At 43.0% G+C, this 26,369-nt stretch overlaps 2 protein-coding genes and 1 long non-coding RNA gene across 5 annotated transcripts in view; 2 read left to right on the forward strand and 1 right to left on the reverse strand.

Annotated features, from left to right (window-relative positions):
• The first annotated feature begins 1,837 nt into the window (after positions 1-1,837).
• On the forward strand, positions 1,838-2,320 carry LOC147612745 (uncharacterized). The gene is made up of 2 exons (XR_015263494.1): positions 1,838-2,049; positions 2,099-2,320. It is a non-coding gene; the product is annotated as an uncharacterized LOC147612745 (long non-coding RNA).
• LOC147612746 (cilia- and flagella-associated protein 73-like) overlaps positions 2,043-26,369 on the reverse strand; it is a 67,652-nt gene continuing 43,325 nt past the window's right edge. For 2 of the 3 annotated variants that reach the window (XM_086783310.1, XM_086783311.1), the window contains 6 exons: positions 19,235-19,375; positions 11,691-11,784; positions 11,514-11,582; positions 11,266-11,426; positions 2,654-2,906; positions 2,043-2,542 (listed from right to left, as the gene is read on the reverse strand). In XM_086783310.1, coding sequence (XP_086639436.1) covers positions 2,372-2,542; positions 2,654-2,906; positions 11,266-11,426; positions 11,514-11,582; positions 11,691-11,784; positions 19,235-19,375 — 889 coding nt within the window. In that variant the 3' untranslated portion in view covers positions 2,043-2,371. The remainder of the gene's footprint in view (positions 2,543-2,653; positions 2,907-11,265; positions 11,427-11,513; positions 11,583-11,690; positions 11,785-19,234; positions 19,376-26,369) is intronic. The other variant, XM_086783312.1, reaches the window with a different exon arrangement.
• Positions 12,260-17,042, forward strand: LOC147612747 (uncharacterized). The gene has a single exon (XM_086783314.1). It carries the CDS (start codon positions 15,780-15,782, stop codon positions 16,257-16,259), a length of 480 nt encoding a protein of 159 aa, XP_086639440.1. The 5' UTR covers positions 12,260-15,779; the 3' UTR covers positions 16,260-17,042.

The raw sequence follows: 26,369 nt of genomic DNA on the forward strand, positions 1-26,369 counted from the left end.
TCTCCATAGCACTATTAAATCCATCTATATATAAAAGCCCCAAGTACAATCATATGTTAGGTAATGTCAGCCACCATATGTTGAGTTTGAAACGACCACATCACCCAACTAGAGTAATAATATAGCCGTTGGAGGTCACACACAACTGGAGGACATTGTGTCTCGAGAAGATCTTCCTCTACTCTTAGTGCAATAGTCTGGTATGGTATATCATCCCCCACGTACATGTAGCCTACTTGGAAAGATGCTAAGCCTACCTAAGTCATCTCTTAACCATCCGACTGTATATGGCCTCACTCTGGTGTCCAAACTAAGCTCTGCTCGACATCCATGTGCTACTCTATGACACATCAAATTCTCCTCATAAATGAGGTGTCACATAGCTTATAACCGGCTACGTAGGGCTCGACCGGACATGGAGCTTGATCGCCGGAGAGCGATCGGCGAGAGAATCCAGGGTTAAGCCCGGGTAGGAGGGCTACGGGTGGCGAGGCAATTGTGGGCAAGTAGGCCACTACATAAGCTTGACAGTGTGGATTCTTATCCACATTCCTTTACAAGTAGGTGGTGAACAAAAGCCCTCCTCTCCTCCCTCATCTTGGTGGCTTCTTGATGGGTAATGCAACATGTGGCCTTGGAATGTAGAGCTAGTTGGTAACCCCACAATCAATCATGACGAGGTTGAAGTGTTGATTTTCAAAAAGATCTCCACCAAAGCTTTGTTGGTACTTTAAAGAGAAGTATTGTCATTGTTGCCTTTGCCTCAACATTAAAATTGCAACTACAAATAATAATCACTTAATTTCTTCTTCTTCCTCGCTACACTTCCATTTAAATCAAACGTAGGCAAATACCTTTTCTGTGACTATTATATATAAAAAAACATGCAATTCCATTCATTTCCCCAACATGTAGGATTGTTCATTGAAACTTTTAGTTCTTGGATGGTTGGCTCTCATAACAACTATAACATGCCTTGTATAATCCAACTAAATTGATCTAAATTTAAAGTTAATCTACATCCATAGGTTCACGGAAAATAGTTTATACATACATTCCAAACATATTTTTTAAAAATAGTTTATCCCTTTTCTTTCCACACTCATCCCAAAACGATCATTTTTCTCGAATAATAATCATTCCAATGAAAGAATAACCAAATAATTGTCTGCATGCTTTTCTAATCTTGGTTTTGCACTCTAACCTACCAAAACTGAATTGCTCTATAGAACCCACAAGTGATTATGCCAATCTAAAGTCTTCACTAAGATCCAACAAATCCCTATTAACATGTCCAAAAACCGGTCAAGCACAGATGTCATTTATTATTAAGCATCAAAAGGTAGTAAAAATGCCCAAAAAAAAGGTGGGTTTTATTCTTGAAAATTGAGTTAGATCCCTTGGTTACTCCCCTTTCACTAACCTACCTTGATGGCATCCTGGGACGAGGACTCAGAAAATGCAGACTATAACCCAAAACTAAAACTCATAGTACAATTTTATCCACCAAGTGCAACGGGTGCATGTGCTCTCTCTCTCTCTCTCTCTCTCTCTCTCTCTCTCTCTCTCACACACACACACACACACACACACAGTCTCAAAGGAACCCGACGGAGAGAGTGGGTAGCCCTTTAAAATGGAGCGAGGAGTTAACTAGAGGGGTGGTATGAAGAGGACCTCTCTCTCTCTCTCTCTCTCTCTCTCTCTCTCTCTCCACAAAGGAACTCGAGGAATACACATGGAAGGAGTAGGTAGCCCTTTAATTCAGAGGGGGGTAGATTACCAAAGGAAGGGTATAAATAGCACAAATATTTGAGACCTGCAAGAGAACTAATCGAAGCAATGCCACTTGCCGTGTGGAATATACCAACTGCAGCAAACATTTACTAAACATGGAGCTATGCAAATACCATAGACAGAACCACAGCAAGTAGAGCCATGATGCTTAAGCAGTCTGGATAGCATAAGAGCTCACTCCAATACATTTGAAACGAATCCGAACCTCAACCATTAACATTTCTCGCTCTAGACCATGAAGCTGATTGGCAGGTATCTATTCTTTTCCAATTGTTATTGAATTTGTTCAAGAACTTAACAGCCTTGATGTTTGTAGCTGATCTCATACTTAAGGCCCTAGTGTCGGTACTTGTTTAAGACTTTAACAGCCTTTATGTTTGTAGTTGATCTCATAGTTAAGGCCTTGATTTTGGCAATTCTGCATCCTCTCTCTCTCTCTCTCTCTCTCTCTCTCTCAGCCATTAATATAAAGTTTTCCTCTTGATTGGCAAAGTCCACTTTTAGTGAAAAAAGAAACACACATTTTTTTTTTCTGTGAGCTGGCCAAGCCCCGAGGTAAGAAGACCGGATCAATTCAGATTATGCTCCTAAAACTCGACCCTTTATAAGTTCGTATTATTTGGTTGATATCTGTGATGTAATCTCCCACTACATCGAGTTGTTTAAGAGGACTGGTATGGTCAGGATGATTGATTGTAGAACAATGACAAACACGAGAAAACAGGTTCTCTGCTGCCATATTTACCTGCTCAGAAACCGCCCCAATCAAACCATGCATAAGTCACTTGAAAAAGCATTAGTGAAAGGATCTAAAATAACATAAAATATATTATAGTATGCATTCAAATGATAAGACCTGCCCGCGTGCAAGTGTTCTTGATGCCGCAACTTGGAGAACCGAGTCCATGTGTAATTGTATCTCTGCTGTTTCTCTCTTCTTCCTTTCATACGCTTGCTTGGCAGAGCTAACATCATTCTCCAAGTTGAGGATCTCATCGTGACTAGTTTTCCGGTACACAAGTAAATCCATGCGAAGCTTCTCTAATGTTTCAGAGTATTCCTCTATATGCTTCTTCAGATCATCGTTTGTTGAAGAAAGAGTCGATTGCCTATGGAAGAAAACGAGGGACTTTGTAATAAATTGGAACGGAGCTTTTTTGGTAAAATAAACATGTGAGATATCTTTAAAAGGATAGACAATGAGTGTGTGTTGCTGCCCGGTGGGCGTGTGTGTGTTGGGGGGGGGGGGGGGGGGGGGGGGGGGGGGTTTATTTATATCAGTATCCCTGTAGAAAGAAAGGGCCATTCCCCCTATCTGAGCATTTCTTTTAGATTGTAGCCATATAGTTGTATTTACACAGCCAGATGATTTTATGAAGCATGGGTAGGGTTACTACGTGATCTCTTTATCAATTTGCTGGGATAGGCCACTTAACCCCTAGCTCTCTTCAAGGCATAGGCCACGAGCAACTGTTTTGTAGCATGCAAGACCACCATGGAGGTATGCTCAGTCCCCGTTCTTAGCAAGAAGTGAACACACTCAAGGTTCAAGAATCAAAGCTAATGCAAGCTCTAAAATTGAAGGGGATTTCAAGGCAGCATAACCCACTACAACGACTCTTATTTCACATCACATGCTATATTATGCTATCGATTTGGAAAGAGTCTTATAAATTCTCGGTCAGCTAGACCCCGCCCTCAACTTGGAGTGCTTTTAACTGCGAGGGTGGTACTTGAACAGCAGGATGGGAGCGTAGTAGTTAGGGGGTTGCTTGAAACGGGTTTCCTAAAAGTTTCAAACGCGTTTCAAATGGGTTACGTAAAATCAGCCCAAAGTTTCCTCCAAGTTTCCTACCTACAGGTTTTTGCATGTACAAAATTTCAAATATATACTGTATAAAATATGTAAAAATAACACTAAATGCATAGAATAGATGGAAACATCAATTTGAAGCCTACATGTAAGTTGTAAACGTCTTTATTAAAGTAGCCGCAATTTTCAGACGTTGGATTTGGGGCCAAAAAAAAAAACAAGTTTAAAAAAATGCATGAAAGAAACGCGTTTCCTACAAGGAAATGTTTCCACATTTCCTACCCTGAAGGAAACGCATTTCCTAGCAACTATGGATGGGAGTAAAGAAGCCATCGGCTCACAAATAAATGTGCCTGAGAACAGCCTGCCTCTCTTTATGCAGAATTTGATTGTGAACCAAACATTTCTCCACACCATGTGATACATCATTCAACAAAATCTGGGACAATAAAAGCTTGGATCACATAACCCAAGATGTAAAGCCACACTTCTCAACCAAGTGACTTTCGCTAAAGGACAAACCCTAGAGAGACAAAAGCTCACAAACGAATGCAACTTCACAGAGTGGACATCCACATCGGGGACGAGGGACTTACCCTATATCAAGAGGAAATTTCCAGCCGTACGAGCCACAGGCAGAAGTGATAGACCATGCATGTATAGCATCCCCCCCCCCATATATATATATATATGTTCAAGAATGAAGTGTTACAACTTAATCTCTAGTACAAAAGATGGTTGACACTGAAGATGTCAAATCACAGCCCAATGTTTTGCCAAAGAGTCTCCTTGGCCAGCCCTTACACCAGAGAATCGCACTGTAGGCCTTGATCGCTGAGAAATGCATATGCTTTTGACGATTTTCCAGTATGTGTATATATAGGTCCCATCCTTGGTCGGCCTGTCTTATTATTGTTGGCCAAGTCATAGGACCGCCCACGACACGTGTCCACTTGCCGACTACGTGGCAACTCGGCTATCAGATGGTTGTCCACCTATCCTGTGCACTTGATTTGGTGTCCATATAAAGTGCCCTTTCATAAAAGGAAAAGATCCAATCAAAGCCAAGGCACTCAAGATCCCGAGCATTGACAGACCACTTTGCGTTCAGTGCGAAGACTTACATTCCGTCCTCACCACGTCAGCACAAAGACTTGCAAGCTTCTGTCCAATCCAGCACTTTCCAATTGTCCAACCATCCATGATGAAACAATACAAGCCATTGAGAATCCTCATGTACCGCACGGGAAGAACACTAGAGGCTGCTGAGAATCCTCCGGTAGCTAACAAGAACACTCCATACAGAGGCTTGGCCAAGGTGGTGTACTTTAGGGATAGTACGGTTCGCAAAGAGTACAAGTACACAAAGTAGGCATCAAGATAAGTACTTTAGGTATGTTCACATTTTATTGAAGATATATATAAAACATGATTAACAAATACAATAAAATTGACACAATCCATGTACAATGAAATGCATTATACCACACAAATGCTTATCTGGATACAAATGCCATATGGCGCACACAAATAAAGTCCAAATTAAAAACATTACGGAAAACGTAAAAAATTTCGACATTGGGAAAAATTGGACTAAAATGAACATTGGGAAAATAGGGACATTTGGAAAAATTGGGCAAAATAGGGAATCAATCAAGCATGAAAATTGGAGAAATTGGAAACTTGGAAAATTTGAGGAAAACATTAAAAACTATGGCATTGGAGAAATTGGGCATTGGGAACAAATTAAAATAATTTGGGGAAACTGGAGAGGGGAAGACAGAGAGAAAGAAAGAAAGAGTAATTTTATCGTCTACAAAATACTCCAAGGGTCTACGAGAATATAAGAGCGAGAGAGAGAGTTATATTAACATCTACAAAAGGCCAAAATGACCCATGAGACCAAAAGGATTACATCATGTCCATGAAATACATCATCATGGGTACTGAAATGAAATGAAAGAAAATGACAAAGGTAAAATGCTAGAGCTGATCCATGTACAAAGAGCATAGGCTCACATATCATCCTGAGATATCTTGCATGGGGCATTGCAACATGGCACTCAAACAGGTAAAGCTGAGCCGACATGAGGGAGTCCTGTGATGATGTAAAATGATGGCTGTGATCTTCCTATGGTGACGCCGGCGTGGGCATGGGCCTCTGGGTAAAATTCGCCGACCTCTGCATTTCGGTGGCTATGTCTAGTGTCACTCTCTCTGTCGGGCTCCTACGTCAGCAAGGAGAGCACCTTGACTGGGGCAGCATGGAACGACAGCACAAACGTATGAGATAATAGGGTCCCTTAATAAAGAAAATAAAAACTTTTTTTTGGGCCTTTTCAGGTACCTGTATGGGTCATACTGTACGGTATTTTATGGACTAAATGGAATTCAGCTATGCATAGGACAGAGAGAGGAGCAAGAGAGTTGAGAAAGACAGAACACGTGCTTGGCAAGGAGGCATGCAAACACAGAGCAAGAACAAGGTGTTCAATAACAGACCATGTACAAGATAAGTCAACATGTTTTTTTAAATAACCTTTGGAATGTACAGCACTATACAGAAAGTGTTAAGTGGGTACACAATACAACTATGGACCTGGCAAAACTCCACTATCCACACTCCAACCACTAATGCACTAGCTGAGATGGATCACAAGAATATCTTGCACCAACTCCAATGCACCCTGAAGGAAGAAAGCAGAACCACGATCAATACTCCCTAGAAGTGCTGCACCAAATCAGTATCCATCGTAATGCTCAGAAGATGTACATCTAGATCACCCTTTTCTTATGGAACACACTCCAATTAATACATCCGCTGATGCACTAAAGTAAAAACTCCAACCATTGTCAGTACAGTCTCCAAAAAGTTGTGCACTGTGAAGACACACCCATTGGTATATCTTCCAAAGGTGAAATCTGGTGACGTGTCCTCCTGTGGTGCCTCCATAACACAAAACACTAGACACTAAAGGAACTCCACCCAATGCAAATGGCAGGTGAGAAGAGTCCTCTTGTACAAGCCCCGAAACTAAAGCAATTGCCACTAAGGCCAAAGATTCTCCACCTAGTGCAAATGGCAATTGTGAAGACTCCCTCTTAGAGAGCTGCCCGGAAACTTCCTAGAAGTGCTGCACCAAATCAGTATCCATCGTAATGCTCAGAACCACGATCAATACTCCCTAGAAGTGCTGCACCAAATCAGTATCCATCGTAATGCTCAGAAGATGTACATCTAGATCACCCTTTTCTTATGGAACACACTCCAATTAATACATCCGCTGATGCACTAAAGTAAAAACTCCAACCATTGTCAGTACAGTCTCCAAAAAGTTGTGCACTGTGAAGACACACCCATTGGTATATCTTCCAAAGGTGAAATCTAGTGACGTGTCCTCCTGTGGTGCCTCCATAACACAAAACACTAGACACTAAAGGAACTCCACCCAATGCAAATGGCAGGTGAGAAGAGTCCTCTTGTACAAGCCCCGAAACTAAAGCAATTGCCACTAAGACCAAAGATTCTCCACCTAGTGCAAATGGCAATTGTGAAGACTCCCTCTTAGAGAGCTGCCCGGAAACTTCCTTTGTTCAAGCATGTGGCATGATGCAATGAAGCACCTTAGTGTGTGCTCTACCTGAGAAATGAAATAAGCTGAGACGTGCACACATGCATCTCCTTCACATTCACCCTCTGGTTCTGAAGACCTTGGACTGCTCCTCCAAGATCCTTCGACAATCCTTCACGATATGCTCAATGGAGTCACACTGAAAACATTGAAATCAGCCAATCGCTTGGCTCCAAACTCCTCCTGAGAGAGTTGTGTCCGTGATACTCCCCCACTAGAACTGTTGCTATCCTCCATGGCTGCTCCATCTTTAGGAACTTCCTTGCCCTTCTCTTGTTGGACTTTCTACTGAGTCCCAAAATTGAAACTCTTCCACATCTAGAGGGTAGTAACCATACATACCGCGCTCGAGAGATCACGGGGACAAAGTACACGCACATCTGCGTGCAAGGAGAGTTTTAAAACATCCACGAAACGCTCGACCTGGTCCAACCATCAAACGGTCCTTGGGAGCATAAGCAGAAGCTTCCGGAAAACCGAGCAAGGTAGTCGGATATCAATTATGTCATCGACCTGGACATTTCCGAATATGAAAGGTGTCTAGTGGACTCCAGGACATCTAAATATTTGGAAAGTACAAGCTCTAGGAATGGGAAATTATCCTGGAATACAAAGGATCACACTCCTAAAATCTAGGAGGGTTACTATTTTTGGACAACCCCGAATGGAAATTCCATTCACGTCATTGCATCTGTAGGCTAGGCAAATGGGGAGATTTGTTGAAGCACCTTTGACAGAATGTCTACAAGCTGAGATATTTTTAGAGATGAAGTTTATGGACATGTGGCAAGATAGTGGATCAAAGTGAGACAAGTGGCCTCACACTTGGCACCTCAGCTCTACACTTGTCATTATAGCTTTTACTTGCCATTCTAGCTCATGGGAGGCCCAAATCTATAAATTGGAGCCCTCTCTCTTCATTTAAAGAGGCTCTCTTGTTGCAAACTAGCCTCTACTATGATGGTTGCTCGCATTCTTGTCTCCAACACTTTATGGAGAGTTCCTACACTCCTCCCTTGCATAGAAAGTTTCTCTATTTCTTTAGTATCTTGATGGCTGTACCGAGTTTTACCGGCTAATTTATGTACTATATTGGTTGCATTAAGTGACGTACCAGTTGATTTGAGTGCTGTACTTGTAGTACCAGCCCATGTCCCTTGTACCAACTGAATGGAAAACTATATCTGTTGTACTAGTCCATTTACTTGTTGTATCGACTGAATGGAGGGTTGTACCTGCTGTTTCAGATTCTGTACCTATTGCACAAGCCCATGTTATTGCTATACCGGCTTAATTTTATGGTTGCCCCATGTTGGGCTATGTGATGGCATTTGTATATGGATAATCCAGCATCTAGAATAAGCACAATCACATGGAACGGGAACGGATAGATGGAACGGGGGTCTGTTCTGCAACAGGAATGTGAACCTAAAAAGAAAATGGGAACGACATGTCATCACCATATGGCTACCATTTGCAAGATAAGAAGATGCAAGGACATATATTGCCAAGCCTTTTAGATGCAAGGTCATACACCACTCTCATATGATATGATATGATCATAGAAAAATACAAAAATTCTCATTAACTCAAAAATTAGACCCAGAATGCCTTTAGCCAAGGATGCACATTTGCAGAACGGGAACGGGAACAACACAGGTTATGGAACGCGTTCCCTCGTTCCCAAGCTATGGAACGGCGTTCCATGTTACTATGAGAGTAAGGCCCTCAAAGCTTGTACATAATATTTTCTTCTTGGGTAATAAAATACTCCAAGGGGGGGTCGGCCCATTCCAGCCTCTATGCAGTGTCAAACAACTGTGCACATCTCTCTTTTACAGTTTTGTGGATTAAGTGGCATATGGTTAAGGCTGTGGCCGATTTCAGTGTTTAACTGCATTAATGACCAAAGTGTTTTGTGAAACCCCTTGGGCCATCCGGAGGTTCCAAATTCGCCTTCTTTTTGTGAAAAGCACTCCCACTGCCACTTTAACTCACATAGTAGTTTACGAGGAAAAATTTCTTCACGATTGCCGCAAGGGAATCATCCAATCATCCCAGCAAGAAATGAGTGGAGCCTTAAGTGGCCTTCCCACCACAAGAGGGCGGCACTTGTCAATGCCGTAGGCACCAAATTGAGCTGAAAAATATCCGAACCACCTGCTACTACTAATGTGGCATCCATCTTGCGGGACCAGTTGATGACGGCTTCTCCATCCATCTTCCCGTTGAACTTGGGAGGCTTCAAAAGCTTCAATAACTAAGTCTGTTACTCACAAGGCAAGGAGGAAGAACTCGACAAACCAGTAGTCCCCCGACATCGAGCCGGTGAAGGTGAGTGCGGACTGTCCCCATAATCCATTAGAAAGGGACTGCATGATGGAGACCGCCAGTGATGTGAACGTCTCTCCTCCCGACTATGCGCAGGTGTAGAAGCTCGTCCAATACATCCTTACTTGCATCCAAAGGAGTGAAAAAACCTCCTCCCGAAAATTTCATCACTTAGTCTTCGGAAATGTCATGCCCCAAGGGAGAAGCACGAGCCTAGGCAGATGCCAAATCCATAACACTAGGCGCTCAGGTTTCTAGCTCTATCCTCTCGAGATGAGTAGACATGGCCACCATACTTGCCTCCATATGAGAAAGCACTTCCACCATGCTTGCCTCCATATGAGTAAGCACTTCCGTAAGTGCCGTTGAATCCATGATCAAGAGCTAGAACTAGTGACCAATAAGAGAGACAGCGAGGTTTGCAGCCCTTGCTTTGATGAAGGGTGGGTGGAATAAGGTGGGACTATCAATACACCAGAAAGAACCAAAATAAAGACTCTTTCCAAACCCGACCTTGTGCACTCCTTAAATCTAGGGGCTCTACTCTATCCATGCAGTCAATGCAGAAGGGTGCCAAAAAAGAAAAAGAAAAATGTAGGTTCACTAGGCTTTGATACTAACTGCAGAACACTTCTGCCTATGTGCTAGGGTTTTCAAAGATACAAAGAAGAGTGCAACGGAATCACACACACAGCACACAGAAGAGTCCTAAACTGCTGATATGTATTACGTACTAGAAAGAAGTAATACAACTAAAATTCAAGTACAAATGATGGCTGAGAGCGAAGACGTCAACTCATAGCCCAACATTACTGAAGATCTCCTTGGCTAGCCCCCACTTTAGCGCTCAGCAAATGCAAATGATTTTGACAACTTTCCAATACGCGTATACATAGGTCCCATCATTGCTGGTTGGCCTGTCTTGCTACTGTCGGCTAGGTCATAGGGCTGCCCACACGGTGTCCACTGGCCGACTGCCAAGTAGCAACTCGGCCTGTCAGATGGATGTCTGCCTGTCCTATGCACCTGATCTGTAGCCTGGCTGCAGTCCACACGTACCTACAGGTGAGATGTATTTAAGCTCCACTGCAATGAGGATGAGCAAGATGGTTCTCAAAGAATCCTTAAAATGCCTTGAGCTCAGTGCTAGCCATGGAAGCTGCCTTGAGAGCACATCAAAGGCTGGTTGTAGACGAGAATGGTGATGGATGGCATGCCTCATTGCCAGTCGTCCCACTAAGTGACAACCCTATTGCATTGGTACGAAGATTGACCAAGAAAAAAAAATCTTCCTACTACATAAAAATCACAACAAAGAGGATAGCAGATGTGAAGTACAGCTGCTGCCACGTTCGTAGCAACATGGAGGCTACAAATGAGCTAATCACTAGGACAACAAATACATTCTCCTCTTCTCAAAGATAACCACTGGCCCAAATACTCGCTATTAGTTTAAGGCCAAGGCAACCAATGCTTTGCGAGATACATCATTGATGGATGGTTCCATAGTGTGGAAAAGTGTCCGATTTGAATCAACAGACACTTGCGTATTTGAGGTGCCCAGTACACATTTTAAGGGTTTCTTAATCTTTGGCCTTTTTTCTTTTCTTGCCTTAATTTTTACATTTTTAAATGTCAAGGATATATATTTAATGTGTAACCTGTTTATAAGAGCTAAAAACACCCACAGACCTCAAAAGAAGGTCATTGATTTCATGGTACTCTTGTGTTACATCAACCACGATCTCAAGATACTTCTGGTAGGCCAGTATCCTTTCTAGAGAAGTTTTTGCAATTGCCCTCTCTTTTTGCAGCTCCTCTAACTTGCTCTCCAGCTCTCTAATCTCAACTTCCTGTAGTGCTAATTGCAAGATGTATAGCAGGTGAATGCACTGAAATTGCCACTACTATCATTCACAGACATAACTAGGAAAGCTGACCTTTTCTTGCCGAATTCGAGCCTCATCTAAGGCCTTCTTTTCAGCTCGTACTTTTTTAGCATTGTTTTCCTGTTACAAAGCATAGATTTGTATACTAGAAATATCTTTAAAACTTACTGGGAGATATACCACAGGTCTTGAACAAATTAAAATATGTGAAAAAGAAAATTGTGCCACCTGTAAAAACTTGGAAAACCCAATAAGGGAATCTTGGAGTTCACGATCCTTCAACCTCAAATTCTCCTCCCTTTTCTTTAACTCTTCTTCTTTCCTGCAAAAGTCCCCACAGATAATGCAGCCACTGATTTGTGAGACTCATGAAGGGAATATTACTCACTGTAGTATGAGACAAGATGAAAATGTATTTTTTTTTATCCCTCGTTAACAAAAAAAAAAAACATCCGCCCGTGGGCAGACTGCAACCTTCCGTAGAGGTAAAACTGGCCACTCTAAGGAGGGGGATGTCCACTGGAGGCGGGAACAGCCACACTGTGCCAACTGATGTCACCTTCTGTGCCGGTGAGGAAAGGGCCACTACTCCATGTCCCTGCTCAGCATTGTCTCATAAAATTCTCCCAGACGAGGATGAGCACAACAGGATGAAATGGCACAACACCAAACAAGCTAGCAATGCTGAAATTCAAATGACTTGCAATAGGGCCTAAGGGCTGGAAAAGGGTGGACCCCCCTTGTAATATGTATGTGAAGGATTTCTTGAGATACAAGCTTCATGGGGAACACCTGCCAGATTTCCAATGACATTTATGCAATGAAAACAGATACCAAACATGTTTTATCAATGCCGGAGTCGAATTCCAAAGCTTTTGGCGCACAGAACCTCACTCCCCAATACCCAGTCACTTGTCACAAGCATCTATACTCCATTGGCATCCATACGCTAGTGTGAGTGTGCCACGCTGAGTCATAAAAGACCTTAACAATCAAGCACACGGATGCAGAGTAGGCTCCGGTAAATGCTCTTACCAGTAAATTTGTTGATGTTTGCAAGCTCAAATCAGCATTCACAAAAATTTGATGGCAATGAAATGCTCCAGAATAATTCCCAGTAGGTATATGTTCATGAGCAAGCAACAGGAGCAATTAGTATGACTGTACCGATCTGCACACACAGCAGGTACAACAGGACTATACGGCCAGCAAGGATGTATGCTCAACAGATGGTATGGGGTTCAGGAAAGAGGGCGCAACCTTGTACGGGCTATTTCAATGGCTGAAATCTCCCTGTACAGATCCACATAGTCAAGTTGAAGAGAGAGAAAGAGAGTCATTGCGTCATTCCCATGCTATTCAAAGGTGGTGGCCATTGGGTATAAGTATGAAGGGGGTGGCAGAGAGTAGGCAGTCTTTCAGCCTGCGCAGTGGTGTGCAGATAGTTGCATGTGCACTCTATTTAGAGTGTTGAGCAGGTGTGGAGTCATGTCCACCAGCTAAACAATGTCCAAACAATAAGAGAGTGAGTCAGTACGGGAATACGTTCGACGCATAAGATATTATTACTCCCATTGCTCAGTTGATGAGAAACTGAGTCAACCTCGATTGATTTTGTTGTTTCTTGGAGGCTTGAAAGATCAAAACTTGTACAACTATCTTTATTTGCAAAGGCGAACAACCTTTAATGAGTGCTGCATAGATGCCAGAGACTTTGACGATAATATGTCTAGCACGAAAGGGTCGGAGAGATCAAGCACACCATCCGAAGCCCCTCATAACATAACCTCCAGGAGCAAGAAATCGGATAAAATCGCTGCTGTCGTGCCCAAGAAGATGGAGGAGAATTGGAAAGTGCTTCCTTGGAATTCTAGAGCTTACCCAAATCGAGCAAAGATAACTGCTTTACAAAAGCAGAGGAGGACAAAAGTAGCCACTCCGGAAGGAGATTTTTTTTTTTTTCCCGAGAAAAGATCCTTTCATTAGTTTAAAAAAACGCCCACTGGGCTACAAAAACTCTCCTGCTCATAAGAAGGCAGAGCAGAGATCCCCGGAAGGAGATTTCTACTTTGCATCAGCAAATTATCATCCTACAGAAGGTGGTTGGCGAGTACTCCCGCACCTACAGGACCTATTTTAGCTGCTCATGCGAGTATTGCGGGGAGCAGTACACTAGCACCATAACTCGCGTCATCAAGCACATGACAGGTATCGGGTGCACCAATCAATGTGGTCCATGTGATAAAATACCACAAGCTTTGAGGGACCAATTGATTGCGGAGAATTGTCCAGCAATGGGTGGTGCAAGCAGTGTTAGAGGTGGTGAAAGTACGCAAGATGCTCTCCATGATGCTTTTATTGGAGATGTTACAGGTTCAGGTACACTAGATGAGGGTGAAAGCCTTTTGGCTTCAGCCCAATCCACCACAGGCAGGAAGAGGGCACGTATTGCCGATGATGAGGACCTCCTGCCACAAGATGCGAGAGGTACAAGGGAGGCATCAAAGCAATCCACTCTGCCTTCTTGTATCTGATCACAAGCTTGGGTAAAGGAGCGGCAAAGGGTGGCAGAAATGGAGATTTGTCGTACTCTTATTGAGTGTAATATATCCTTCAATGTGTTGAGGACGGACCAATGGAAAAGAATGGTGAAAGCAATTGCGCAGGTAGGGCCTACTGAGACGTGGACAGGTCTTGAGTATACGAAGATGCGTACATCCATGTTGGATGAGCAGAAGGCGATAGACAAGGCGCTCACTCCTGTGAAAGCAGGTTGGCAGGAGTTCGGATGCACTATTATTTCAGATAGGTGGGCAGACATTCACAAGAGGCACATAATCAATATCCTTGTGTTATGTTGCTGGGGCACCTATTTCTTTGGATGCAGGGAGAGCAGGAGATAGGATCACAGGGGAGTTCATTATGGCCACATTCGACAGGCTATCCTTGAGGTTGGGGAGGACAATGTTGTGCAGGTGGTGACCGACGCCGCCTCTAACTGCAAGGCAATGGGTCAAATGGTCAAGGCAAAGTTTCCACATATAGTGTGGACTCCATGTGCTGCCCATTGTCTTGATTTACTTACAGAAGACATTGGGAAGCTTGTTTGGGTGTAGCCCATTGTTGCATATGCTGTAAAGTTCACCACCTTCTTCCGCAAGAAGCATCAGGCTCTTGCCATCTTTCGGACCCATAGCCCTTTGGATATGGTGAGACCCTCCAAGACTAGGTTTGCCTACATATTCTTGGTCTTGGATAGGGTCTACAAGATAAGAGATTCACTATCATCAACAGTTGTGGATCCAAGGTGGCGACAGATGCATCATTCAGAGGATAAGCGTACAAAATACTTGCAGAGGCGGATCCTGGATGATGATTTTTGGCGGCAAGTTCATAGCCTTTCAGTTGCACTTAAGCCCGTGTATGTCCTTCTCCGACTTACAGACATGGAAGGGCTCAACTTTGGGACTGGTCTTTCATTTGTTTATGCAGATGAAAGACCATGTTGTTCAGTGCTCCATGATGACTGCTCAACGGTAAGCAATAGTTCTAACTTCTTCCTCTTTCTTTGATTTTTATGACTTCTCAATTCTCGATTCTCATGGCATGTCAGGACTGACATGTGTAACCTAAGACATGTATTTTCAATCTCTCATTTTCAGCCGAGGTGAGATCTTGGACATTGTGGACAAACGGTGGACATTCATGAGCCGTCCCATCCATGTGATGGTTGCCATGCTCCATCCTCTCTACAGGTCGCCAGAGCTATGGAATAATACTGCTTTGAGCATGAAGCAGTTAGAGTATGTTGGTCAGAGGAGCAGCAACTTCAGATCGATAGAGAGTTCACCACGTACATGAATGGTATTGGTGCTTCATTTGCGAGACCTGTGTCATTGAGGAAGGAAGCCATGAAATTTCCTTTGACATGGTGGCACTCTTATGGAAGGGTTGGTCTTCCAAACCTTTCACGCTTTGCTCTTCGTGTTCTCTCTCAGGTAACTTGTAATTAATCTCTGAAGTATAGTCTTCGGAAGTGAAGCCTGATGTTTTAGCATTAAAAGATTTACAAATTTGCTCGCATTGCACTCATTTTTGCACAGGATTGCTCAGTTGGAGCATGTGAGCGGAACTGGAGCTCATACTCTCTTATACACACCAAGATTCGGAATCGCTTTAGTACTTCTCAATTAGAGAAGTTGGTGTACTGCAGAGCTAACACGAGGCTCGTGCGAAGCTACCATGCTTTGGGGTCACCGAAGCAGGTATAAATTGGACTCAAGAAGAACTTAGAAGTAGAAAATTATTTCTAGTTCAATGAATATCCAATATGCAATTTGTGGCATGTTTAAACAGGTTGATCCAACACTACTCAAATTGGTAGATGAACCCAGCCCAGAGCTTGTGGATCGGCAGATTAGAGATGAGCAAGATGAGATTTTGAGAGCTTTACATAGAGCGCTTGAGAGAGTGGATCGTTGTGTGACCCGCTCACGTGCACGATCTCTCAGCATTCCTCTACGCCAGGCAGCTCCAGATCCAGGCTCTGCGAGACGAGAGAGCATTCGCAGGAGGGAAAAGCTTCCAGTTCGTCGCACCCAGCAAAGGCGCACCCAGCAAAGGCGTGCAAATGAGACTGTCCAACTCATTCACACTCAGATTCCCGAGGCACATGACGAGGATGCACTGGAGCTTGTTGCTGCTGAGCCAGAGTTCGATGAAGAGGGCAATGGTATCAATGATGGAGGCATGCTCTCTTCAGAAGAATCATCATCTTCATCTGATGATGAGATTTGAGACTCTTGCGTCTAGACAATTGTAGTGTTTCATTGTTTTGCTTTTTGCACTTGTGGACCAGGACATGTGCTGTAGACATGATATTTGTACTCTCTTTTATCATCTATGACTTTCATGGTTCTTGCTTATATCACTATGACATGAGGTATTGTGTAATGGGCTTGGTTTTATTTTAAGTATTTTGATTGCTATGTCTACAAAATATTCAGGTTTCTAGGACTGTTTACAAATGGTACGTACTGTTTACGTACCTTGAAATTTGTTCCGTACATACTGATAGTGTGCCGTACACTACGTACCTTTCCACCTTGGTATGTTATATCTTCTAGAGATCCTTGGAGGTAAATGGAAAAAGTATTTCCATTCATTTTGGATACACATGCTTATGTTCAGCCAGGCGGCGAGAGGAAGATATTTGCAAGTCAAGGATGAAGATCTGCCTTATACTCCTTTCAACGTCATAATGACGCGAGTACATCAAAAGGTGGCAACCCCTCAGTGAATAATTGGGACCCAATTGGGTGTATCATGTATTCTTTTGTCTCCTCTCCTCTCTTTAGTTAACGCATCAAAGTACTCGTACAACTCATTCATGTCCAAGTAATAGTAATATCAAGGCTTTCGCATGTGACACTGGTATAAGAGCAACGCAAGCCATGTTGCATAAGACATTAGTAGCAAGGCTTATATACCTAGATGAATCCAGGAACATGCCCAAATTCACCTTATAAGAAAGTGCAATTTATAACCTCATGATAGTCATCCACAAGACAATAAATCATCAACTCCATCATGCATAGTATGGACTAGATACTACGACATCCCCACTAACGTCATCAGTGCCCAATAGTAGGTGTAGAACTTGGTATCAACATATGCTCCCACACACACACCCTCCCACGCACACACGCGCGCACACACACACACACACATAAGAGCATATATTCATACAAAGGTTTGTGTCCTGAGTTTCTATCAGAGATCCGGAGATGGAGGGCAGACTCAGTCATAATGAAGCCTAGCACTAAGAATCATAACAAATAGCAAGAATTTTTACAACAAAAAGGTAGTTGATAAGGCATATGCACCACTAAAGATAGAAAGAATTGGCACAATATCAATTGGCTGCAACTTGGATGAAAACTTCACAACGTGAAATTCGCATGTCCGCTAATACAACATAAAGATATACCTAGATGAATCCAGGAACATGCCCAAATTCACCTTATAAGAAAGTACAATTTATAACCTCATGGTAGTCATCTACAAGACAATAAATCATCAACTCCATCATGCATAGTATGGACTAGATACTACGACATCCCCACAAACGTCATCAGTGCCCAATAGTGGGTGTAGAACTTGGTATCAATATATATACCCATTAGTAGCAAGGCTTCCACATGTGAAATTCTGATTAAGACACCACGATGACTAGTACTATTTTGTCCACACATTAATCCAAATGCCTCGAAGTATTTTGTCTATCAATGGATTTCAGGCTTTCAAACCAGTGTGAAAAAAGTACATATATTCAAGTATAAAAATATTGAAAAAAACTACCTTGACTCATATTTGAACAATTAACATTTTAACTTTGGGATATCTTTAAGTTTAGCTCACTCTGGGGTAAGGTTTTTGCTTCAAAAAGGGTTTCCCCAAATGACAACTCCAATGAAGCTACTCATGAAGAACGAGAAGCTAGATAAGGTTCACTTGGATAATGGATTACAAGAGAAAATGTTGCCATGTACTTGGGCTGTCAGGTTGAAATGGACATGACCTGGAAATTGCTCTGCTAGACTCGATTTGGCATCTAGATTAGTGGTGGAGAATAGGATGCTCCTTTCATAGTCACATGTAGGCCAATTCAGAGATGAAGTTGCAACTATCTTTCATTAAGGCTCGTAGCTCTCATGACTCTAGGGCACATGTTGAATAGGACTATTTCATGTTACTTAACCACCAAGGAGTGTGGCCTTCCAAGGGGAAATCCATTATCAGCTTGTGCTATGCACCCCTAACAAGTGTGGCCGAATGGAACCTTGCTTGTTCAATAAGATGGACATTAAAACCCATTCCTCCCATTAAAATCATATCATCATGGCTTGGCATAGGCTTAAATATGGTCTATGACATACTCTCCGAAGCACTCAGGATGTGATACGAGAAGCTCATTGCGTGGAAACAATCCAAATAAGACGAAATTTGACAGCCATTGGGGGCTAGTAGATATTTTCAGCGGTGCTTGAGGAACCTCGTTGTAAGAATCGCCACTACTAGAGCCACACATACCTTCTCCTGGAGGGGGCTATGGATTTTTGACAAACGTTGGAGATTACCATCTTTCTCTACGAAAGCCCATACCAAACGACTGAAACCCCCGATTTCTAGATGCATAGCACCATCAAAGACCATTCAGCATTGTGTTTAATGATGGATGCTTATTGATTCATGACCACGAGTGGAACATATTATAATGGTTGCATATTCATGACCCCACATGTTGTTTTATGGAGACAATCCAACATAGCGTGCACTCTATGTTTTCTATGAAGAAGTACATACCACAATCCCTCATTCCCCTTTGAGAACGTCCTTTCTATACATGTCACTTGATAACAGACAGAACTTGGAAAATTACTGGGATTTCAATTCAGACGGCTAGTACAGAGAGGGGTGTTAAATGCATGTGGCCCTGGCAGTGTAGCCCAGGTGATAAGTAGTCTGAATCTCTCGATAACCACAATGTATCCTATGACTAGATAAACACATCATACTCACAAAAGATTATGTGCATGCATGCATACACACATACATACATGCATACGTACGTACGAGTAGGTAATCGTGCATGTGTACACGAAGAAAGGTGATGGATTAGTGCATCCATACGATTGTCGTGTCTAATATATCTGAGTAACACATGAAGATAAGAAGACTGGAGGAGAGCTGCCAAAGAAAACTGTACGTACTTGGCGAACTCGACCTTCTGGTTCTCGAGGGCCTCCTGCACCTGGAACATGAGGCGACATTTCTCGAGTAGCCTTGTGGCGGGCAACGCCTTGTTCAGCATGCCGGACGCCATTTCTGCTGACCACTGTTGCCAGGCGTTTCTGAAACAGCAGGTATAAAACGGGTTTCATACGTTTTGAAACGTTTCATAAAAGGTAAGAAACGGGCACAAAAACGTTTCATACAAAATAGAAAAAGCATGTATATTTTTAACTTGAAATATACAAAAAAGAAAACTGTTGACATAACTTATAAGAGACCACATTGAATTCATTTCAATAAAAACAAAATACATGTACTCCAGTTCCTCTCACAAGGCCCTGAATTGCAATCCTGGGAGAGAACTCTCAATGCAATCCGTCTCTACATTGTACAAAAAAGAATGTTAAGTTAGAGTCAAAAAGAGAGTAGCATTTGAATGTAGATTTTGAAAGAATAGGACTCAGGAGACAAAGATACAAGATTCAAGAATCAAGAAACCTTACCAAGTTGGGTGTCCCAATACCGTATTTCTCCCACCAAGACACTGGCTCCAACTATGTCTCCCTGAGCAATGCAGTAGCTCGCTCAAACATATAGCTACCGTTGCGGTAAATGAGAAGCTCATCCTCGAGCTTTCTCATAAGCTGTATATCACCTCCCACTCCCACCAACTTGGTAATGTACTCGATCCATCCTGACTCTAGCTCCTCATTGAGGTATTGCTCCTCATTCCTCCAAAGGGGATGCAAAATGTGAGCAACAGCATGGATTGGCCTATGAAACCAATCCCAACGCCGATTCCATAACTCCTTAATATCTTGAACTCTACATGTGACATACATAAGAGATCAAGATTTATAAAATAACTTATAGGAAGAATCAAGAGAAAGACTCAAAGACTAAAGTTAAAGCCCAAGGGTGAGTACCTGTCACGCGACAAGGTAGTGAAATCATTGAAAGCTGCACCAATTCTGTCCATGAACTCATAAAGCAGCCCAATGGTACTCCCCTCCATGTCTGTGAGCCGAAGGACACTATACATGGGCTGAAGTGTCTTCACAAGTCCCTCTGCATCCTGCCACCAAGTATCTCTCATGACCATACGAGAGAATGCTATAGACTTGGGCTCATCCTTGTCCTCCCATGCTGTCCATTCACGACACACAATAGTGCGTAATAAGCCATGTGGCTCACTAGTCTCTCCACCACGATAAACATATATGCAAACTGAGTTTTGGAGGGCTTTAGAAGCTCAAGATCACTATTGGCCCTGTACATGCTCAAAACCTTTGGATGGTAGATGCAACTGAAAATACATGGCTCACCCAATCAAGCTTCCCCACATCCTCAATCATCAAGTCAAGGCTGTGTGCTGCACAAGGTGTCCACACAATCTTGGGGAACTCCTCCTCTAGCATCCTGCCCATGGATACACAATTGGACCCATTGTCCGTGATCACCTGCACAATGTTATCAGGCCCAATTTCATTGATTGCCTGGCGCATGTGGGACATAATGAACTCCCCTGTAACCACTATCCCTGGCACCGATGCATCTATGGCACGAATGAACATTGTGCCTTTGCAGGAGGACACAAGAATGTTGTACACATTTCTCTTCCGCACATCTGTCCATCCATCACAAAGCAAAGTACAACCATACTTTGCCCAAGTGGCCTTGAGAGGCTCCATCTCCATCTCCACAGCCAGTTGCTCCTTGCGAAGCTCAGTAGTGCGCAATGTCTTGTAGGAGGGGCCATCCCACTCACACCCAATGCACGAGATAGCTCTCATTGCCTTCTTCCATCGAGGAGTCCTGACAATGTGGAAGGATAATCCACATTGAATAAACAACTTCATCAACTCCCTCATTGCCTCTTTCATGGCAGCCTTTTGCATGCCTACTTGTACATGTCCTTTCTTGAACACTGGAAGACTAGTTCTTTTGGCTCGAGGTGCCAAGCTAGAACCACCTGCAACACCATCTGCAACCTCACCACTGGTATCTTCCTCTCTGATACTGCAGGTTCTCTTGGAGACACTTTGACGTGCTTCAGGCTCTCCCAGATTGGGGATATCCTCAAGGGGGATACCTAGCTGCATGGCCTTCCAAGCCTTGAGGCTATCATAGATTTCTTGTGGCACATGCTTACATGGCCCAATGACAAAACCCTTTGTTTGTGACAAATGTGCCTTCAGCCTGGTGACACTGCCATGGTGCTTATCAGCACAAAAGTTGCATTTCCACTTTCCGGAGCCCGAGCCACCATATCTAGACTCGAACGTAACATTGTTTCAAAGAGAATCACCTGTTGGAGGTGAAACCGGGCTATGGACGCATAACGCACTAATTCTTTCAATTAAATACCTGGACTTTATCACACACACACAAACAGAATCCTCGCTCCCTCGCTCAACACCAGATTGGCCCCAAAGTCCGGCGCCCCTTGTGGTATTTATTTCTTGATTAAGAGATTGAAAATAGAAAGCGGGAGTGCAATTGGGCACTCTACCTGTTCCTCCTAAAGTTTACAAGTTCTGGAAGAATTTTGCCAGCATAACAGCACTAAAACTGTCCCAAAACAACTCAGAATGAATCCCAACTGACTGAGTTCACTTCCACAGGTCTCAACCTACCCATTAGAGTCCAAAACAGTGAATTTCAGCTTGCTGTATTTTCTGTACATACCTGTTTTCAGCTCTGTTTTCAGCTCTGTACAACCACCACACTGTCTTGGTAGACCCTAGCAAGGTCCCTCTGCAATCTAGCATCAACTGGGCCTTGGAACAGCCCCTAAACAGTCCAAAAACAGCACTGATTTAGTGCTGAATTGCACACCTGCGTGGTGAGGTAACTACCCTCACCTGTTCCTGCTTTGGAGCAGCAGTTAGCTGCTCCTGTTCCTATCAAAGGAGGCTCTTGCAGCCAAAATGCATATTCCCCACACAGCTGTACATAATTCATGAGAGTAGTCCACTAGAGGGGCATTACCATAGCTGAATATAGGTTAAGAGAGGCTGTGGGAAGCAAGCTCAACCCTCAGTGCATAGAGAACAGGGAAGGAGAATCTCCAATAGCTCTTAACCTGCAACAATCGACCTCAAAAAGAACCACAAAAATGAGCCCAGGGGGAAGATAATCGAGCGCCCAGCCTCCTGTACTTAGAAACTGGCCTAAAAGCTGCCACATGGCAGTCATGCAGCTCATTTCCCGTTCCAGCCTTCTGGTCTCAAAATCTCCCAATCTGCTAACATTTTGACATCAGTCCTCTGGTGATTATTGATCCTTGCAACATTCTGGAGAGATTGACGCGAAGAGATTTCAAATCTGATCACTGTCCAAAAATAGCATTTTCCCTAAATTTTAGGGATGACGTCATCTGCATTCCTTATGGTCTCCTGGCCATCTTTGACCTCTATGGTCACTTGAGAATCTGCAAACAAATCAAGATACAGTGACCTTTCAGGCGGCGGCCACTAACTGGTGTGAACCGTCGCTTCTGGCAAAATCCACTGACCTATCCTTTCATCCAGTGACCATGTCCTGTTCACTAGTAGTCACATTTCACTGCATATCTCAGGCTTGGCCATCCACTAGTCCAATGTCCCACTGGGTGACCCAACTGACAATGCAATGGCCCTAGCTCTTCCAAGAGATCCAGGGGAAAGCAACAGCAGCCAAAGAAAGAAAAAGAAAAAAGATATTTATATAAAGAAATAAATAGGGAAAACAACTGCAGCAAAGTACACCACCTGGTGACATACCCCCCCCCCCCTCTTTGAAAGAAGCAAAGGACCTCGATTGCAAGTCCACATGCTAACGGATGACACAGGACGATCACAAGATTCCCCAGGTGATTAATGCCATCGCATGTATCTCTTGCTAACGGATGACACAGGGCGATGATAGGAAAAACCCCACTACCATTAGTGCCATCGCAAGTTCAAGCCTGTCAAATACATGTTTCCAGATGCAACACAGGGCGATAGCACATGTGCTGTACTATTAGTGTCACAACATGTAAATCATTTCATTGGAAGTGTAACAGATACAACTTCAAAGCACTGAAAGTCCATTCATTCATTCATTGACAACAAATGTCAAAACTGTACATTGCCAAACATATGATACAAGTGTACAGGTCATTCAAAATTCAGCTTCAAAAAGCAGATCATGTCACTGTAGTGTCTAACAGGAAAGCTTCCTTGTAAAGTTGCAACAACTGAGGTGAATCAGCCAGTTCAACCTCATCCATCCATTTAGCATCCATTAGTGAATAGTTCTTGAACTTCACCAAATATCTTCTGATAACTTTCACTTTCCTGTCCTTATGTGCCAAAATCTGTTCAGGAATCAGAATTTCATCTAATTCCTCAACTACAGGCTGTTCCTCGAGCATCAAATCCTCTGGCCTCCACAGGCTCACATGGATCTTCCAAGTGTCTGGCAATTTCAGCCTGTATGCCACATCACTGATCTATATTTGACCTTCTTATACGCTTCCTGACATCCCTCAACATACCGATCTGCTTCAAATATCTTATCCTTTGTCTGCAGAATGGGAGGTACTTTCTTGCCACCTTCAACAATTTCAAAAGGCGCCTCGCCAATAGAGGAATCCACTGTATTGTTGTAAGCATACTCTACCAATGGCAAATAATGCTCCCAAGCTGCCTTATGCTCTGACACATAACATTTCAGCAGATCCAAGACAGTAGAGTTAGCCTCTTCAGACTGCCCATTAGTTTGAGGATGAAAAGAAGATGAGAATTTCAAGGTCGTGCCCATATTCTCAAACAATGCTTTCCAAAACAAGCTAGTCATCCTTGGGTCTCTGTCACTGACAATAGACTGTGGCATACCATGGTATTTGAAGATATTCTGCATGAAAATCTTAACCATGTGCTCTGGTTTAATCTTCTTTCTAACAGGAATAAAGTGTGCCTGCTTGCTGAATCTGCATATAACAGTCCAGATTTCATCATTCCCTATAGTTGTTCTTGGAAGATCAAAAATGAAGTCCATGGCAATACTTTTCCATGGCCTCTCTGGAATAGGCAGTGGTTGCAATAACCCAGGTGCCTTCTGTCTGTCAAACTTGACCTTCTGGCATACTAGGCAAGATCTGACATAAGCATCAAGATCACGTCTCAAAGCTGGCCAATAAAAGAAAGTCTCAACCGCTTTCACTGTAGCATCAATGCCTCGATGTCCAGCATACAGTGGAGCATGACTTTCTAGCATTTTTTTCGGCCTTAACTGCTTAGTCACACACAGTTTCCATGCATCATGAGAAAGCCGTCTTTCAGAACATAGTGATCATGATGTTGATTATTCATCAGCTGCTCATAAATCCTGGAAAAATCTTCATCACTGGCATACTGCTCTTTCATATCATCCAATTCTTGGTGATAAGAAATAAAAACAGCTGACACTTGTGGTTTGCGAGACAATGCATCTGCAACCACTTTCTTCTTGCCTTCCACATGCACTATCTGAAAATGGAACATTGACAGAAAATTTGCCCAGCGCATGTGTTTCTCTGCCAACTTTGCCTGTGTGAGAAAGTATCTGAGTGTCTGATGATCCGTTTGCACAACAAAATCAGCACCAAGCAAATAGTGCTTCCAACTGGTAAGTGCATGGATCACAGCTAGCAGCTCTTTCTCATAAATCTGATATTCTTCTCAGTGTCAGAGAGTATTCTACTCTCATATACCACGACTCGGCCATTCTGCATCAAGACAGCACCAATGTTGTTCCCACATGCATCACACTGCACAACAAATGACTTAGACAGATCTGGCAATATCAACACAGGAACTGTAGTCATTTTCTGTTTCAGGCATCTAAATGCTGATTTCTCTTTATCTGTCCATTGCCATTTAATGGCCTTCTTTTCAAGCGCATGTAACGGAGAAGCAATCTCTGCAAAATGCCTTACAAATCTACGGTAGTAAGAGCATAGGCCAAGAAAACTGCGAACATCATGCACAGTCTGTAAATCTGGCCATGAAACGATTGCTTCAATCTTAGCAGGATCCATTCTGACACCATAATTTGATACAATGTACCCAAGGAAGTGAATTTCTTCCAGAAAGAATTCACTCTTCTTGCCATTAATGAGCAATCTGTTGCGTTTCAGCTCATTAAAGACTGCTGTCAGAAGGTCTCTGTGCTCCTCTTCACTCTTTGAATAGACTATCATGTCATCAAAGAATGTGCCCACAAAGCTTCTGTAAGGACGGAAAATTCTGTCCATCATTCTGTTAAATGTGGCAGGAGCATTTGTCAATCCAAAGGGCATGACTAAGAACTCATAGAGACCAAATGTAGTGCGAAATGCAGTCTTGTGCACATCCTCGGGTCTGATTCTAATCTGATGGTACCCACTCTTCAAATCTATCCTGCTAAACATTTCTGCTCCTTGCAAACGGTCAAGAATATCATCTATGCGTGGAATCGAAAATCTATTCTTGATCGTGTTCTTGTTCAAGGCTCTGTAGTCAATACACATTCGCCATGAACCGTCTTTCTTCTGTACTAGTAACACAGGTGAACAAAACGGGGAACTACTGGGCTGAATTAGTCCCTTCTCTAACAGCTCATTAACCTGTGTCATAATCTCTTTCTGCTGGGCTGCACTAACCCTGTACGGTGGCCTATTGGGCGGACTAGACCTTGGAATAAGATCTATGGCATGATCCTCTGGCCTCTCAGGGGGTAACTCTCCTGGTAAAGACTCAGAAAAACAGTCTCTGAACGTATCCAAGAAAGCTTTTCTACCTTCGTCTAGTGTAGACAAATCAGTTTCAACTTCATTCACTTGCTTTGCAAAACCAAGTACGCAGAAAGATGACTTTTCATTACTGAAGTTATGGCAGAAGCAAAAATAACTAGGACAGACTCTCCTTTCAGCTTCACATCCAGAACATGAGTCTTGTCCCTATGTACAATTGTGATTTTCCTGTTGAAAGCATCCAACACTGCATGTTTCCTATGACACCATGGAATCCCCAACAGGACATCACATCCTACGGGCATGATATGAAACTCCTCTGTGTCCACATAACTCTATATATGCATGCGAAGTTTGCCAAGTATAGGAGTGAC

Source organism: Cibotium barometz, chromosome 45 (assembly GCF_041138505.1).
Source record: "Cibotium barometz isolate CiBa-2024 chromosome 45, ASM4113850v1, whole genome shotgun sequence".
NCBI classification, from domain to species: domain Eukaryota; kingdom Viridiplantae; phylum Streptophyta; class Polypodiopsida; order Cyatheales; family Cibotiaceae; genus Cibotium; species Cibotium barometz.

Excerpts from the sequence above, each read along its gene's own strand:
- LOC147612747 (XM_086783314.1), top strand. The coding sequence starts at position 15,780 with ATGAATATCCAATATGCAATTTGTGGCATGTTTAAACAGGTTGATCCA.